At 40.1% G+C, this 15149-nt stretch overlaps 1 protein-coding gene across 1 annotated transcript; it reads left to right on the forward strand.

Moving 5' to 3' along the window:
- Window positions 1–1209: 1209 nt before the first annotated feature.
- On the forward strand, window positions 1210–7374 carry SERPINB1 (serpin peptidase inhibitor, clade B (ovalbumin), member 1). Its single transcript, XM_009587186.1, has 6 exons — window positions 1210–1377; window positions 3370–3507; window positions 4304–4421; window positions 5015–5157; window positions 5892–6059; window positions 6810–7374. Exons 1-6 carry the CDS (start codon window positions 1210–1212, stop codon window positions 7209–7211), a joined length of 1137 nt encoding a protein of 378 aa, XP_009585481.1. The 3' UTR covers window positions 7212–7374.
- Window positions 7375–15149: the final 7775 nt, after the last annotated feature.

The following is a 15149-nucleotide window of genomic DNA, read 5'->3' on the forward strand; positions in this document are numbered from 1 at the left end:
TTTTTTGTTTGGTTGGTTTTGGTTTTTTTCTTTTTTTAGCACAGAGCTAGATAAAGGAACATTGCAAAGATGCAGGACTTTTATCCGTCTGGCGGTAGAAGCAGATAGTGTTATTTTGCAATTCCTGTAGAAAGACGGTGCTGGAAATACGCAAATTCTGGTGCAAACTCCTCCATGTAGTTGGGTCTGGTCAGTACTTGTTACCGCATTACCGGGCTGCTGCCCTGGTTGCTGGGGGCAGACAATGCCTGCCTCTAAAATGAAACTCCTGGAGGAAACAATCTAGAAACAGCCAAATCCAAAAGCCCCGCTGCAAGCAAGCAAAGAGAAGCAGGAATCTGAGCTGGGCGGGCAGGAAGGTTTTACAGCATCAAGTGGTTCTGCCACTAGCCCTTGCGTAGGTTTTTGCACCTGACCCAGCCCTCGCATCTCACCAAAATGAATCGCTGCTCCGGCTGCGCAGTGCCAGCCCTGAAGCTTTGTCTGCTCTGTGCTTCGCTTCTGCCTTCGCTAGCCGGTATGTCACCTTCGGCTAACAAAACCCCCGGGCTCTCTGCCCATGCCTTTAGGGCTGCTCAGCCCTGTTGGGACTGGGGTGCATTTGTACCTGGATGCAGCGTGCAGGTAGCTCGCTTGTTCTCAGCAGAGCAGGCTGGTGAAAATAGCGGTGCTGTATACTGCTGAAGGGAAGCGTATACTTAAGCCTTCGGCAGGATTGACGCCTTTTTGTGGCATGGTTTGTGCCGTCAAGACGGGCAGCTTGCTGGAAGGCGTCTAAATCTCCCTGAGCAGTTGCTGTGAATGCTTTCTGTGCAGGGTTTGGGTAGAAGACGGGGGAAAGCTGCATGAGTGAGCTCTCTGGGGTGTGCTGGGTCTGTGGGGCTGAAAGACTTTAGCTTGCAATCCTCCAGCACACTTACTTCCTGTTTCAAGGTAGAAGGCAAAGAGTTTTTTTAAATAATGTCTTTAAAGTTACTGTGATAGGGAAGGTTGGGATATACAACTTACATGGAAAAAAATATGCTTTTTCAATGTGACTGATTTTTTTCATGAAGAAGATGCACTGACAATGAAATTCTTGCTGTTCCTGTGCCCAGCTGCAACCTGATTAATCCAGTCTTTACTCTGTGAGTCACACAAGGTTAGGTTAGGTTTTTGAAGAGTGTTTCCCGGAGTCCTTACTGACTGTTTTATTTTTCAGCTACAACCATGAAGAACCTGCGTAATGCCAACAGCAGATTTGCACTTGATCTGCTCAGAAGGTTTAATGAGACCAACCCAACAGGAAATGTTTTCTTCTCTCCTGTCAGTGTCTCTGCTGCTCTGGCCATGGTTCTTTTAGGGGCCAAAGGCAATACAGAGGCCCAGGTGCTGAAGGTTGGTAAAAAAAAAAAAAATTCTCTTTTGCTTCATATTTTATTGATATTAAAAATTGTTGTGTTTTAGAGGAGGGAAAATGAAAGGAGGGTATTATTTTTATGTGCTCAGACAAGATTTCTGCCATGCTCACCGGGTCTTCCTTGGGCTCCTTTCTGCAGTTACCTTCTGCCTGCCCTGCTCCAGTGCCCTTTTTCCATATTTGCTATGGCCCTTGTTTCTCACTTAATTTCATTTATTAAGTTAATTCTTGAAGTAGGAAACTAATTTCATTAATTAATCAGTCTCCATTTAAATTGACTGGAGTTTCAAGCAGCAAGGCCTTACTAGTTTTCATTGAGACGTTTCGACAAAGAACTGTTGCTTTGTAATACGAGGTTACGTATGGTGTGCTTATTACTAATAATACTGTGTATTTTTTAAGAAACACAATAATAATATGTAGTTTTATATTTAAAGCAGAACAACTATGATAATACATGATGATGCTACCTAAGTATCGGTATCTTAGTAACAGCTAGATACTTGGATACCTCAGAGGACCTGAGCCCACATGCTTATTCTTACCATAGCCTTAGGTTAGGTAGGATAGTTTAAAAAAACTCATTATAAATTGCAAAACTGGTGTACGTAGGAGTGTGCCAGTTTCCCCTGAGGCCTCCTGCACGGAAGGGACTCAGTCACTATTATTTTTCCCCTTTGTTAGGCTAATGCCTGCTAGTGCAAAAGGGCGTACGAGACTTCTCATTGCAGTCATCATCATGTACTTGCCTATGAATAATTTCACCTTTGTATTTTGGACTTTAGGAGGAACTGTTTTATACTGTTGAGTGGTGCTGTGCTTACTGAATAAGGCAATAAAATTATTTTCTCACTACTTGTACAAACAGACTTTGAACATATGTGCCATGTAATCAAACTGACAGCCCTGCCTAGGATAAACCTACTGACAGCAGAAATGATGCAGAAGGAACTTGGGGAAAATAATGTGTTTCAGCACAGTCCCCTTCAACAATGCGTGTTCCTGTACCATAGTGCTTTACTTACGAAAACATAGATAATTAGGGAGGCAACTGTCAAGGGCTGTTTGTAAGCATATAGAAATTTGTTTCTGTGATCATAATCCTATTGTAAGTTGCCTCCGTGATGTTTTTGCTCAGCTATTCATATGTACAACACAGCTTGCATTAATGTGGGCAGCAAGGCCTGACCAAAAACCCAGTGAGATAAAATGAGGGCTTTCCTTTGAATCCAGTGGCTGTTTCACAGCAGTCTTCCCTGCTGAGAAATACATGATTTAAGTTTGAATGTGAATGTCCCTGCTTTGGTCTAGTCTTCCCTGTCAATGAGGTCTGGCAGCTCCTGTTGTCGTATCTGTAAGCCTTGGCTAGCCAGCTTGCCTCTGGGAGAGGAGGTACCGGTAAAGAGAAACTGCAGTGATGCATTTGATTGTTAAAAGATGATATCATTTTTTTTAATATATATAAAAGCAGTTATATTTTCATAAAACCATAAAAGATAATTATTCTAAGTTTTCTTAAGACCTCACCTGTGCTAGTTTTGATTGTATGTTCTGAAAAGCAAAACCCCAAGTTCCCTTGGGCCAGAGCGGGAGGCAAGAAAGCTAAAGTGTCTCTATGGCATCGTCTCTCTTTTCAATTCCCCACTTGGGAATGAGTCCTCCTGCCCAGTGGTCCACAGAGGAGAGGCAAGCGGACGTCACGCAGCAGGACTCGGGGTTATGATCAACAGCTTCAGCTGTGACTACATATAAACCAGGAGTTTAATACAAGTGGCTGACACAGGTAGCGTAGCACCAAGAAACAGTTTCATTCATTCTTTGAGCTTTACAGAAGTCTCTAAGCAGCTTCCAGCCTCTTCTTTTCTCTTTCTTCAACCTACCTACCTGCTGGATCAGACCCCCCCTGTAGATATCCTGTATGTTCTTTTAAGACAGTATTAGCAGCAGCTAGTTCTCTTCTGTTATTTCAGACGCTTCATTTTGACAAAGTTGAAGATATTCATTCAAGATTTCATACTCTGACTACGGATATAAACAGAAGCAATACTCCCTATCTCCTACGGATTGCCAATCGGCTTTTTGGAGACAAGTCCTACAGCTTTTTGCCGGTACGCTGGTGCAGATCATGGTGGTGTGGTGAAACCTGGTGGGAAAATGCAGCTATTTGAGTATTTATGAAGTAGAAATATTTCTAGGCATATTTCTAAATGTTACTGGGCAGTCGACAAAAGTGTTGCTACATGCATATGCATTTCCATATCTGTAGGCATCCGTGCATCTCACCTAAAGGATGTTACACAGCAAATCCTTTTCATTGCTTGTTCGGTTCTGCTGCTCTCGGGCTCAAGAGAAAAATCACTTGTCTAGGTTCTTAGTTTACAGTAACTATCATAACACCCCACCCTGTTGCAACCAGCTTTTTAGGATGCAACCAGCTCTGTGTCTCTGTTGCAATCAGCTTTTTAGGATTTTCATTGGTCTAGTACCACATTACTTAAATATTTTTGAAAACACTGTATTTATTTGGGAGGGGATGCCCAACATGTCTGAACAACATGCCTCTTCACCAGTGAATTATACGTTTGTGTGTACCTAGGTTGCTATTTTTATCGCTTTTCAGCTCTTTTGGAGAGTTTTATTTTATGCTAGTTGTGCTTGAGCCTGTTTCGGGAGAATGACAGGTAAATATTGCAACACCTGCAGTAACCACCCCATCAGCTGTATACATGGCAGATATACTAGGGGGCGGGGGAACACCCAACCCCAGAAACCCCCCAGGCAGTGCACTAGAGCCCCACCTCAGAGCGGGTGATAACCTGTTTGACATGCACCTTATCTACATCATAAAGAGATGTTTTCTTATCTGCGTGCAATGAAAGCTATTCTTATCGTTCCAAAATCTAGGATTTCCTGACTAATACTCAGAAATTATATGGAGCTGATTTGGCTACAGTTGATTTTCTTCAGGCTTGTGAAGAAGCCAGGAAAGAAATTAACCAGTGGGTAGAGGAGAAAACTGAAGGTAAACTACTTTGGTTAATGAAGTAACTGGTAGTGTTTCATGCTTTGGGAGCAGGAGTAGGCTTTATTTTCTGCCGCCTTTAGAAGAGTTTAATTTTGCCCTGGGATATTCACTTGATGCGTTAACAGAACCAGAAAATACCTACATGAGACATTTAAACAGTTCCATAAGTCCTGAGACTTTTCCATTTTTTGTGTTCGGGCCCCTGAGTGCAGGAAAGATGCCTAAACATAGATTTGTACTCATGAGTTGGAGCATTTGTTTTAGACAGTCCCGGTCCATATCGTATATATATATTTCTAAATCCAGTAATCCTAGATTTGGGTGTTTTCTTTTTCTTGTATGATGAGTCATATATGACAGTTTATCAATTTTTATCAAATTATTGTATATCAAAAGTTATAGTAGTGTGTACTATGAAAAAGTATGGTGAAGTAAAGAAACAGGTACTGAAACACACTTTATTACAGGAATGGACTAGAGTTTTAGATTTGTAGTATTTCTATGGCATCAGTTTCTTCATGTAAGTTTTATATGCCATCAACTTATTACAAGATTTTGTTGTGACTTTTTTTTTCCTGCCCCCTCTGAAGGTAAAATCCCTAATCTGCTGTCTGAAGGCTCAGTTGATAACATGACCAGGCTCGTACTGGTGAACGCTATTTATTTCAAAGGGAACTGGGCAGAGAAATTTAAAGAAGCCGACACCACTGACATGCCATTTCGGTTAAATAAGGTAATACAGATATGTCTTGGTAGTATATATCTAATGAAAAGGTCAAATAATATAGGTGCTAAAGTGAAGCTTTGCTTACAGATAAAATAATAAAATATAAATAGAAAGTCTTGCGTGATTGTTTGCAGTTTTTTATCGATTTTAGTATTTTTCTGTATTCAGCAAGCTATTTGTTCTCTCACTTACTGGAATAGTATCAGAGGCAATTCTCATGTATAGATTAGGACCATGCCTGTGCCTTGCAGAGTTTCTGTCCGCTAGCAGTTTCAGGTGCTATGAACCGTGCCTGTTTGTGATGCTAGGTAAACAGTATTAAAATGACTGCACGTTTTGGTTAAGCCCCATTTTCTTGTTCTATATTCTGCGTATGTTAACAGCTTTACAAGATACTGTATACAGTCATCTGCTTTATGCTGAACAGGGACGATCTTTTAACATTGCCATTTTTGGGGCTGGAACAATATAAAGGTACAGCAACTCAAAGAAATTGTTTCAGTTTATGCAAGGACTGTGCTTCTCTCAAAGGAGAACCAAATATAATACAAACTTACGTCTTCAGAAGAAACTGTTATTAAACAGGCAGTCAGGAGTCTGACAAAGGCAGTTTTATAATCACCTGATATAATGGAGGAAGAGTTTTTGCAAGGATGCAATATTTAACTTGCTTGTTTCCTACCAGTTCTTTAAATTAGTGTTTTCTTAACTGTTACTTTTGGTCCCTTTTATCCATCCAGAATGAAAGAAAGACAGTGAAAATGATGTATCAGAAAAACAAATTTCGTTTTGGGTATATCCCTGAAGTGAAGATCTATATTTTAGAGCTGCCTTACGATGGAAGCGAACTTAGTATGATCATCCTGTTACCTGATGACATTGAAGATGACTCCACTGGACTGCAGAAGGTGACCCATCTAAGCTAATGCAGTTATTTAATGGATAAGTTCAGCCATTCAAAATTAAAGCCTTAATGAACCCATGTTCTCAGAGCCCCATATCTACCAAGCATATATTTAGACAATGCTCTATTAGCACTGCAGTAAAGAATACATGCACGTGCCGCATCAGGAAGAGAAGCTGTGTTCTGGTTTTGTAGTTTGTGTTCATGTGTCCTTTGGCTTGCTGATCAGAACCATGAGGGAGACTGCGAAAACAAAGTTAACTATGAGAATTAACTTGCCTTGCTTGTTTTTTTTAACGACAGAGCTTTTCTTTCACTACCTTTGAGAGTCTTTGTTTTCTTAGCCTTAAAGTAGTGAGACTGTTTTCCATTAAATGTCCAGGAACACATCAGCTTCCTCGAGCTCTCTGATGATTATTTTTATTACTTGTTTTTAATTATGTAATTCCATTTAGTTAGATTAAACAGTAAGACTGACTGGGTTTAGTTGCTATCAGTGCATGTTTTTCCCTTCTGTACATTGCAGCAAGAAGCAAATGTCTGTATTACTTTGTAAAGTAAAAACTGCACTGACTCCACTTAATTTTAATAGCATTTGTTTGATCTATATAGAGCTATCAAAGATACAGGTATGGTCATTTTTGTATAGTTGCTTTATAGTTGTATAGTGCTCTATAAAGCCTTGTAAACGTTACTGAAAATGAGATATTTCTACACTGGTGATATGTTATGATCTCTGTCTTTTTAATTCTAGCTGGAAAAGCAGCTTACCTTAGAGAAGCTCCAGGAATGGACATGTCCAGAGCATCTATATACCACTGATGTTCATGTGCGTTTGCCAAAGTTTAAGCTAGAAGAAAGCTACGACCTTAAATCAGATTTAGCCGCTATGGGCTTGTTGGATGTATTTGACAGTGGCAAGGCTGACTTGTCAGGAATGTCAGGGGCGTGTGACCTCTTTCTCTCTAAAATTGTCCACAAGACTTTTGTAGAAGTGAATGAGGAAGGCACGGAAGCTGCAGCTGCCACTGCTGGCATTGCTATGCTCTGTATGGTTATGGAAGAGAATTTCAATGCTGACCATCCTTTCCTTTTCTTTATTCGCCACAACCCAACGCAAAGCATACTTTTCTTCGGCAGATATGCTTCTCCGTAAAAGAGAACTTAGCATTTGCAGACCAGTTCTTGCTGCAGTCAATGAAAGCTTTGCTCCCAAATGAGTTGGATTTTGATGTAGAAAGTTAATGCTCCTGTCTTGAGTTCCTAGTAACTTTGACTGAGATTCTGCCTTTCCCATTAAAACAATCCCAGAGAAACTGAGGAGTAATTTGTTTTTCTTTTGTGAGATTGACATCATCTTTAATAACTAGGAAAATCTTAACTGTAGGCAGAAGAAATCTTTTGAAATTGGACTAGAAATAGAAATACTCTTGGAAGAAACTTGTGTCTTTTAAAGCACAGGATCACCCTGTATGCATCCTTGCATGGGTTTCTCTGTGTTGACAGCCCCCTGTTGTGCTAACTTACTTAGAATAATCCAGTCATTCCTTATGCATGTATACTAGGATGTTCTTGCAAAGCTATTCCTCCCCTAAAGTCTTGCTTTTCAAAAATATCTTAATAAAATACTTCTAGGCACCAAAAGGCATGTTCCTGAACAGCTGAGTTTACTCAGTTCTGTTGTGAAATAGAAGGTCAGATAACATTTGTTTAGAGACATCTATTAATAGAGAAAGGATTAAGCTATTTAAACAAAAGTAACCCCTTCCAGTCACTAGCCAGAAAACTTGCAATACAGCTTTTGAATGAGGAGGAGGAGAAGAAATTATCAACAACTTTAGGTGACATGTTTAAAGAGGATTTTTAAAATTTATAGCCTGGTGCCATTTTAGTTATTGAAAACATGAAAATGTGTCAGGGCTTGGAGCTGCTTGAAGCTGATGGGTGCCTTTCTGCCAGTTCAGAAGCTTTCAGTATGAATGACATTAGATTCTGGCCAGAACCTATGTGATCCTCAAAAAATACTTCAGCTACCCAGAGGATGACTGTGTATAATCTGCAGTAAGTATCTGATGTGTCTCTTTATGTGCAAGGATTTAACATTTACTGAGTTGAGTTCCACTGCCTCTTTATATGCAAACCTTTTGTACTGTACAACAGCCTTATGTCTGGGAGCCACTGTAATTACATACTGTTAGGGTTCTGTGTTTATTTCTGGAGGTTATTTGCTTGTATCATGTATATCTTGGGTACTGTAACGTTTACCTGTACAGCCTCAGTTTTAGGTGGGGCACAATAATTTCTGTAATTGCAAACTGTATATTAGTTTTGTCTTTAAGCAACAAATAAAAGTCTTTTTCTTAAAGTCTTTTTCTTAAACTGCACCTCTGAATGGAAATTTCTGCACACTGTTTAGTATTTCAGAGTACAAAAATAACTGTACCTGAAGGCTAGCTCCAAAGAAAACCACTGGTGCAGCAGGTGTTATCAGCTGAATGAAGTCCTTGGCCTGTTCAGAGTAGGTGAAAACACCGAAAACCAAATTACTCAGTAGAAGAGATGATTGCGTGAACCATCAGCTTCCCCTGTAAGTGTAATGACCCCAGCTGCTAGCACCTACAGGGAACAGGGAGTGAGTAACGGTTTATATGAAATGACACAAGTACTTGGTCTGCACATTAGTAAACATGTTTCCGTGTGTTAGCAATACCTCCATTGCAAAGGCTCTGGTAAATTTGTAAAGAAGAGCATGTATTGCAGAGTGCAGATGTGAACGTAACCCTTTCTATGCTGAATGCTGTGAAAAACTAATGCTTTGCCAATAAGTGAGAAAAATACTAGCACAAAACCCATGTGAGCATTTGGAATGGTTTGATGTTGCATTAGTTCTGGGTTTCTGGGCCTTTGTCTTCAGCCTTTTAGCAAATAAAGCTGCTGCTGTCAGAGAGGGGTTTTGACTAAGTAAGGCTCAAAAACTCCATTGTAGTTACATCCTTATCTTTATATGCTTAAACTAAGTCAATGCATGCAAGATATATGACGTCTGAAGGCTTTTAGGGCTGTAATTACCAGGAGGTCAGAAGAAAGAGAAAACCTTGCATAATAGTACAAATCAGCGTAGCTTTATGAGGAGACTCATGTATTTCTTTATTACTTTGGTCTCAGTATTCAGAAACTGAGCTATTCTATTGAGACACATTTGGTTTTCCACAGGCAGGAGGCACAAAATAAAATCTCAGCAATAAGAATCTCAATAAAGTCAGCATTATTTGCTTCACATTCAACCATTTTAAAAAAACCAGCAAACCTACTGGCAAATATTCCCCTCCCATAATTCATGTCCCACAATAGGACTGTGGTGGGTATTTTTCCTTAATGCTTTTTTTCTGTGCTCCTGTCAGGACAAGTGACTGACAAGGGCTGACTCCAACAGGGAAAAGTGGAATGCCAACTATATTCACATTTCTAAAAAATAAGATGCTGCTTCAACTGGGTCATGTGAAGGACTTTATTTTTAGAACTACTGAATGAACACAGGTCTCACTGCATTCAAAACTTGGTAATTTTTCAGTATGAGATGCTTTAACTGAAGACCAAGGAAGACACTGTAATTTTGATGAGTTAAAGATACAGCATACAAGATGAGAGAATGTCACATCAGAAGTCTCCATATAAAATCAGGAACCTAGTCTTAGTCTTAGCTAAGTAGCAGTCATAAACCCACACCCACAATATACAAAAAATACTTTCCATATATAAAATATTTTGTTCATATCAATCTAGGAGACTGCAAGATTAAAAAGTCAGACTGACTGCAGTTACATTTCCTACGAGGGGATCGATAAGTACTTGCGCATGAACTTCCCTGGTCAAAACCAATTGGCAACAGGCTGCTGGTTTGAGAAGACAACCTGTGAGTCTCTTCCAGTGGAAGAGAGGATTACAGCAGATGGAGTTCATGCTCCATTTTGGCCTCTCCTAAGCAGACCAGCCTTTATAACAATCCAAAACTCAGAGCAACGTTTACTCACTGTGATGTGATGAGTAAGCCAAACTGTGTACTACCGCTTACGTAGACTCTTTACAATAGCCCTTTGATTTCAGCAATTTAAAAAGAAAACACACCACCCACCACCACCATTTGGCCGCTTCATATATGATTCAAACAGTTTAAGTTGCTCTTCCTAGAAAGTAAATACCATAGTGTGGACAGTTATCTCTGGGTTTTAAGTCACCTTATCCTAGAGATAAATTTACATGGATGAGTTAACTCAGAGCATGTTTAGTAATACTTTTACTGTTAAATGTTTTTATGTATTTATGTATGACCAAAATCCTGATAAGTACATAAACCTGATCAAGACCCCAGATGTCTTGGAGACAGATATTTGTCTTTTTTTTTTAATATGGTTTCATCAGACAGCAATAAGACCATTGCAATTCACTTGAACCTAGTGAGCTAAAAACGTGCAATTGAAATCAGAAACTGGCTTTTGTTTTGTTTTTTTTTTTACTGTAGCAAACCTGTCCAGCTCTGTCATGTCATCTTATGGTACCAACTAAGTACATATTCTTATCCATATTCATTAAGGGGCCTATGGAATCCCTGACTACTTAATAACAATAAAAGACAAAAACCACAGCCAAAATCCTGGAGAGCGCAGCCTGTCTGGAAACACGCTGAACATGCGCAGTGGCTGCTGGCAATTCAGATGATGAGTTCATCATGTCAGCCACAAAATGTTGTATCTTCAGGTTAAATAGAACTTACTTCAAACAACCAGCTTGTATAATCACTTTTATTTTTAACTCATATCATGGAAAATGATAGACAGTCATTTTGGCCAAGAACTTTTCTCTCAACACGAGAGAAAACGCTCACAGAAAAGGGAAAAAAATGCAGCCCAGAGGTTAACTGAGGATTTAAATTCTTTGTGCATGGAAAACAGTACAAGAAAACTAAAATAGAAGTCATGATTTCACATAAATATTTAGTATAAAAGCCTGGACAACTCCTTACGAGCTATATCATCCAGTTTTTTATCTGTGAGAGTCAAACTAGCTAAATAATGGAAACAATATTCATGAGGTAATTTTCTAAAAAACTGCAATGGAATTCATTGGGGGCATTATTTAATTGATGTTTCTGGTCTTGCTATCCATATCTTTGACATTCGTATGTTACTATTGGGAGAAACAACTTATAACAGTACAAGCTGTTTCTCACGTGTATTGAATTCCCCAACATGGGCTATGGTGTGGCCTTTCTCATGGTCTGCATTACTCCTTAGTGGAACAACTTACGTAAGGGAGAAAGAGATCGTGGTATGGCGGATTTTGATGGTGCTCCTTACAGTGGAAGCAACTGTCACCTGATGGGATCCAAATCTCATCCCTAATTTTTTGGTGACACTGCAATATTTGATATTTCCTTAAAGCTCTACATTCTGAAGATAAATCAATACACCAGTATATCAGCATGCGATTCTTAAGAAAAGACCATGCTTGCAAAACGTAAGCCCCAGGGACTCAAAAAACAGAAAACAAAGAAATATACTTCACTAATTTTTAATTTCATTCTTTCATCTTGTGCTTTTGAAGCCATTTCACTAGCAGATTGGCTTCTGCTTGTCGAAAGCAGCATTGCCAATCCTACATGGAGACTTTACACACCGTCCTGAGAGGAAATGGACATTTTTGCCTTGGGTCTGTTTCAGAGGGACAGGAAACGGAGTGGGGTGAAACGTCCATTTGTGAGCGCGTCTGGTCCTGATGGACTTTTTAATGGAGCACGGAGTTCTTCAAACGGTGGAGATGACCTGCTTTAGAGCCAATATAAACGAGATGCACATCAGCAGGAGGGAGAGAGCAGGGAGCAGCCACTCTGTTTCCAGTGTAGCATCTCGCTAATTACCACAGGGAGGAAGGGAAAAGGTAAATAATACTTTGCTTGGAAAGAGGCCACGAGGCACAATGGCTTTGAAACTTTAACTTCTTGTTGCTAACATTTTAGTAACCTGTTAGACTGCACTGTCTGATGGAGCTGTCCTGAGGGGCACAATCTCTTTTCATGCAGGACTGACAGAAAAACCCACCGGGGGCTGAGGAATGAAAGCACCTCTGAACATTTTGCCAAGCTGTGCTGCCCTCTGAAGGCGAGCACATGCTTCTTAGATTTACTCCAGCACTGGAAAAGATACCCTGACTAACCCTGCTCTGAAACTGGGCCATGGGAGGAGACAATTGATAGTTTCCAAGGAAAGGGAGAAGTAGGGGAAAGAGATGAGTACAAGGCATCCTACCCAGCGAACACAGTAAATGCAGTCACAAGGAAAAATATTAGTGTGCATCCACCTCATATAACAGGTGAGCTATTGGCTTAACTGTTGGCAATATCCTCTGGCCTAGGACAGTTGCAAGCTCGTTTGTCCTGTGTATTAGCCACCCCATGGGCACTTAGTGAAATCCCTTTAGCACTTTGGCTCTCATCCTGTAATGTGGCAGAAAACCTGCAGAGCCCCAGCCATCCTCCATGACCTTCCAGTGATGAGAGAGGGACTCACGATGAATAAAACTGACCTAGGTTCCTAGCCAGATTATTTTTGCTACTGGGAAACTATTAATGAAGTCTCCATAGTAAGGTCAGCAGGTTCTACTTATTTTTTTTTTATTTTCTTTTGGTGGGGAAAATGGGAAACAGTACAAAGAACCATGGGAAATGCCATATACATGGAAAAAGCAATTGTGACCAATGCAAAAGCAGCTTGATCAAACCTCCTTCCCCTCTTCCACATCAAATACACAGTTTATGGAAACCCAGGACTCCGTCTCACCCCATGCTACACCTACTCAGCTTCCTTCTTGCAGGCTGAGCTCGTCTCAGTGGTAGGCATGGGGATCAGGGAGGGAGGACTCACCACTGCTGTTCTGCTCCAGTCCTGAAAGAGCTGCTTTGTGGGCACCTGTCCCAAAGCTCCCATCCCAATTCTGTGATTTGAGCCTCATGGCCAGTGCTGATCACAGCAGTCCTGGCTGCTTGGATTATTCTGAACCAATGTTTCAGGGGTGCCTCCCCAGTCCATTACTCCTCCATGTAGATTCAGCCACATTTGTGCAATCAGGAGTCCTCTACTGCTACTTCCACCTCAACCCACATGTTCCTCCACACAGTGCTCAAAAGCTCCCAAGTGAGCACCAGACAAGATCCCTGGCTCAAATCTACAGGTTATGAAAACCTTCCCTAACTTGGACTTGTACAGAATCAAAGTCCATTATCTCTTCAGGGTGACCCTATGTCCTGGTTCCGGCACCCTATCACGACCACATCTCGCCTTATTTCTCCATATGCCTTTCAAAGGACTAGCAGGATAAAAATACTAATCTAATTAATTACTGTACTAATTCAAGCAACAAGAAAATTCCAACCAAACAACAAAACCAAATGAATTATGGGTTAAAACCAAAACCATACAAATTTACATAAATGAAGCTTCTTGAAAGACTTGCTCGCCTTTAGAATGACACTTTGCTCAAAGCTTTCAAAAACGACCAGTATTACCAGCTTCTGGGCCTCATCAGATGCTGCAGAGAGATACCAAGCCTGCTGCCAGTTTTATAACCCACTGTTTAGACAAGACAGGGCAGCTGTTAACCAAAACCTTTGGTAATGTGTGTCCTGAGAAGAAGAGAATAGTTGTGACATATTTTACAGCTGAATTATCTTGGCAGTTTCAATTTCTTGCAATATATAAAAGCTAGCATTACCAAGAACAAGAGTCTGAAATGTCTCGCTAGTAATTCTAAACCTGTCTTCACACTTTGCTGGTATTCTTCATCACTAAATCCCCGCGTAGCATACTCCATAAGCATGCACCAGGAATGTCCTCTAATATCTGACCCAAATAGCAACACTTTATGTCCTCCAAATACTAGCCCAGCAAAACAAAAAACCCCCATGTTTTTGTTACTGTCTTCAGTGTTTGTTAGTAAGTAAATCTTGAGTTAAACCACTAATGGGTTATAACTAAGCAATGTATCCTCTGTTCTAGGCAATAACTGCTCATATGCATGCCACAGAATGTAAATGGTTATATCTAAGCCCTCACAGATATGGAAAGCCTTACTTCTTGCATTAGTACATGTATGATCCTGGTCAGTCACTTTGCATTTAATCTCAGAGCTCCATAAGTAATCATCTTCTGGCTATCATACATTGTATCATGAAAGGTTGTGGAAAAGTTTTACAAAGTGTGAGAAATTCTTCCCCTTCAAGTGCAATTTTTGGTGTCATATATTTTATGATTCTAGTACTACCCTGAAGGTCCTCATCTGTTTTTTTTTTCCAAAAGTCAGTTAACCTTTATTATGGGGTAGACACTGTAATTATTAATTTTTTAAAAATTTAGTCGTATTACGATTTCACCCATCTCAGTTGTTTTTTACCAGATATCACACAATGCCCCTGCTAGGCAGCTGAGACACTTAACAGTTTACAGTTTTTGGTTTACAATTATGGTATTTTCTCTGTAATATGAGGAATAAGGAATGGTCCGTTGTGGGTACTTAATACAACAATCTTCTGCAACTTCTATTGTTACGTAACTTGTCTGTAAAGTTACAAGTCACACCTTACCTATTAGTACAGAATACTTCATTTATTACCTTCATGTCTTACCTAATACGTCTGACCTAAACATTTTTTTCCTGCAGTTTTTAGAGGATTTGCAATTTGGTCCATGAACAGGCATAGCCTCATCATCAGTAGGGGAATGTGGAGAACTTATCCTTTTTCCGTAACATCACAACGCGTTATAAAACAATATTTATTATTGTTATTTATTATTTATTATTTATTATCCACGTTGTAGATGGAGGTGTGAGGCGGTAGATAAGGAAAAGACTCAGGCTCTGCATAGGCCTATGGGTCTTTGTCTCCTTCCAAATAACAGGAGGAGGACTGCCAAGTCAGAGAAAACTTGCAGTATAGCACCGTATGGATAATGCACGAGTGCTTAGAGGCCGATGGTGGGAGAAGGGAGCACTGACTAAGTATTTATGAAGGGAGAACCACAGCCTATTCAGACCAGGGCAGAAA

This window comes from Fulmarus glacialis, unplaced genomic scaffold (assembly GCF_000690835.1).
Source record: "Fulmarus glacialis isolate BGI_N327 unplaced genomic scaffold, ASM69083v1 scaffold33291, whole genome shotgun sequence".
NCBI classification, from domain to species: domain Eukaryota; kingdom Metazoa; phylum Chordata; class Aves; order Procellariiformes; family Procellariidae; genus Fulmarus; species Fulmarus glacialis.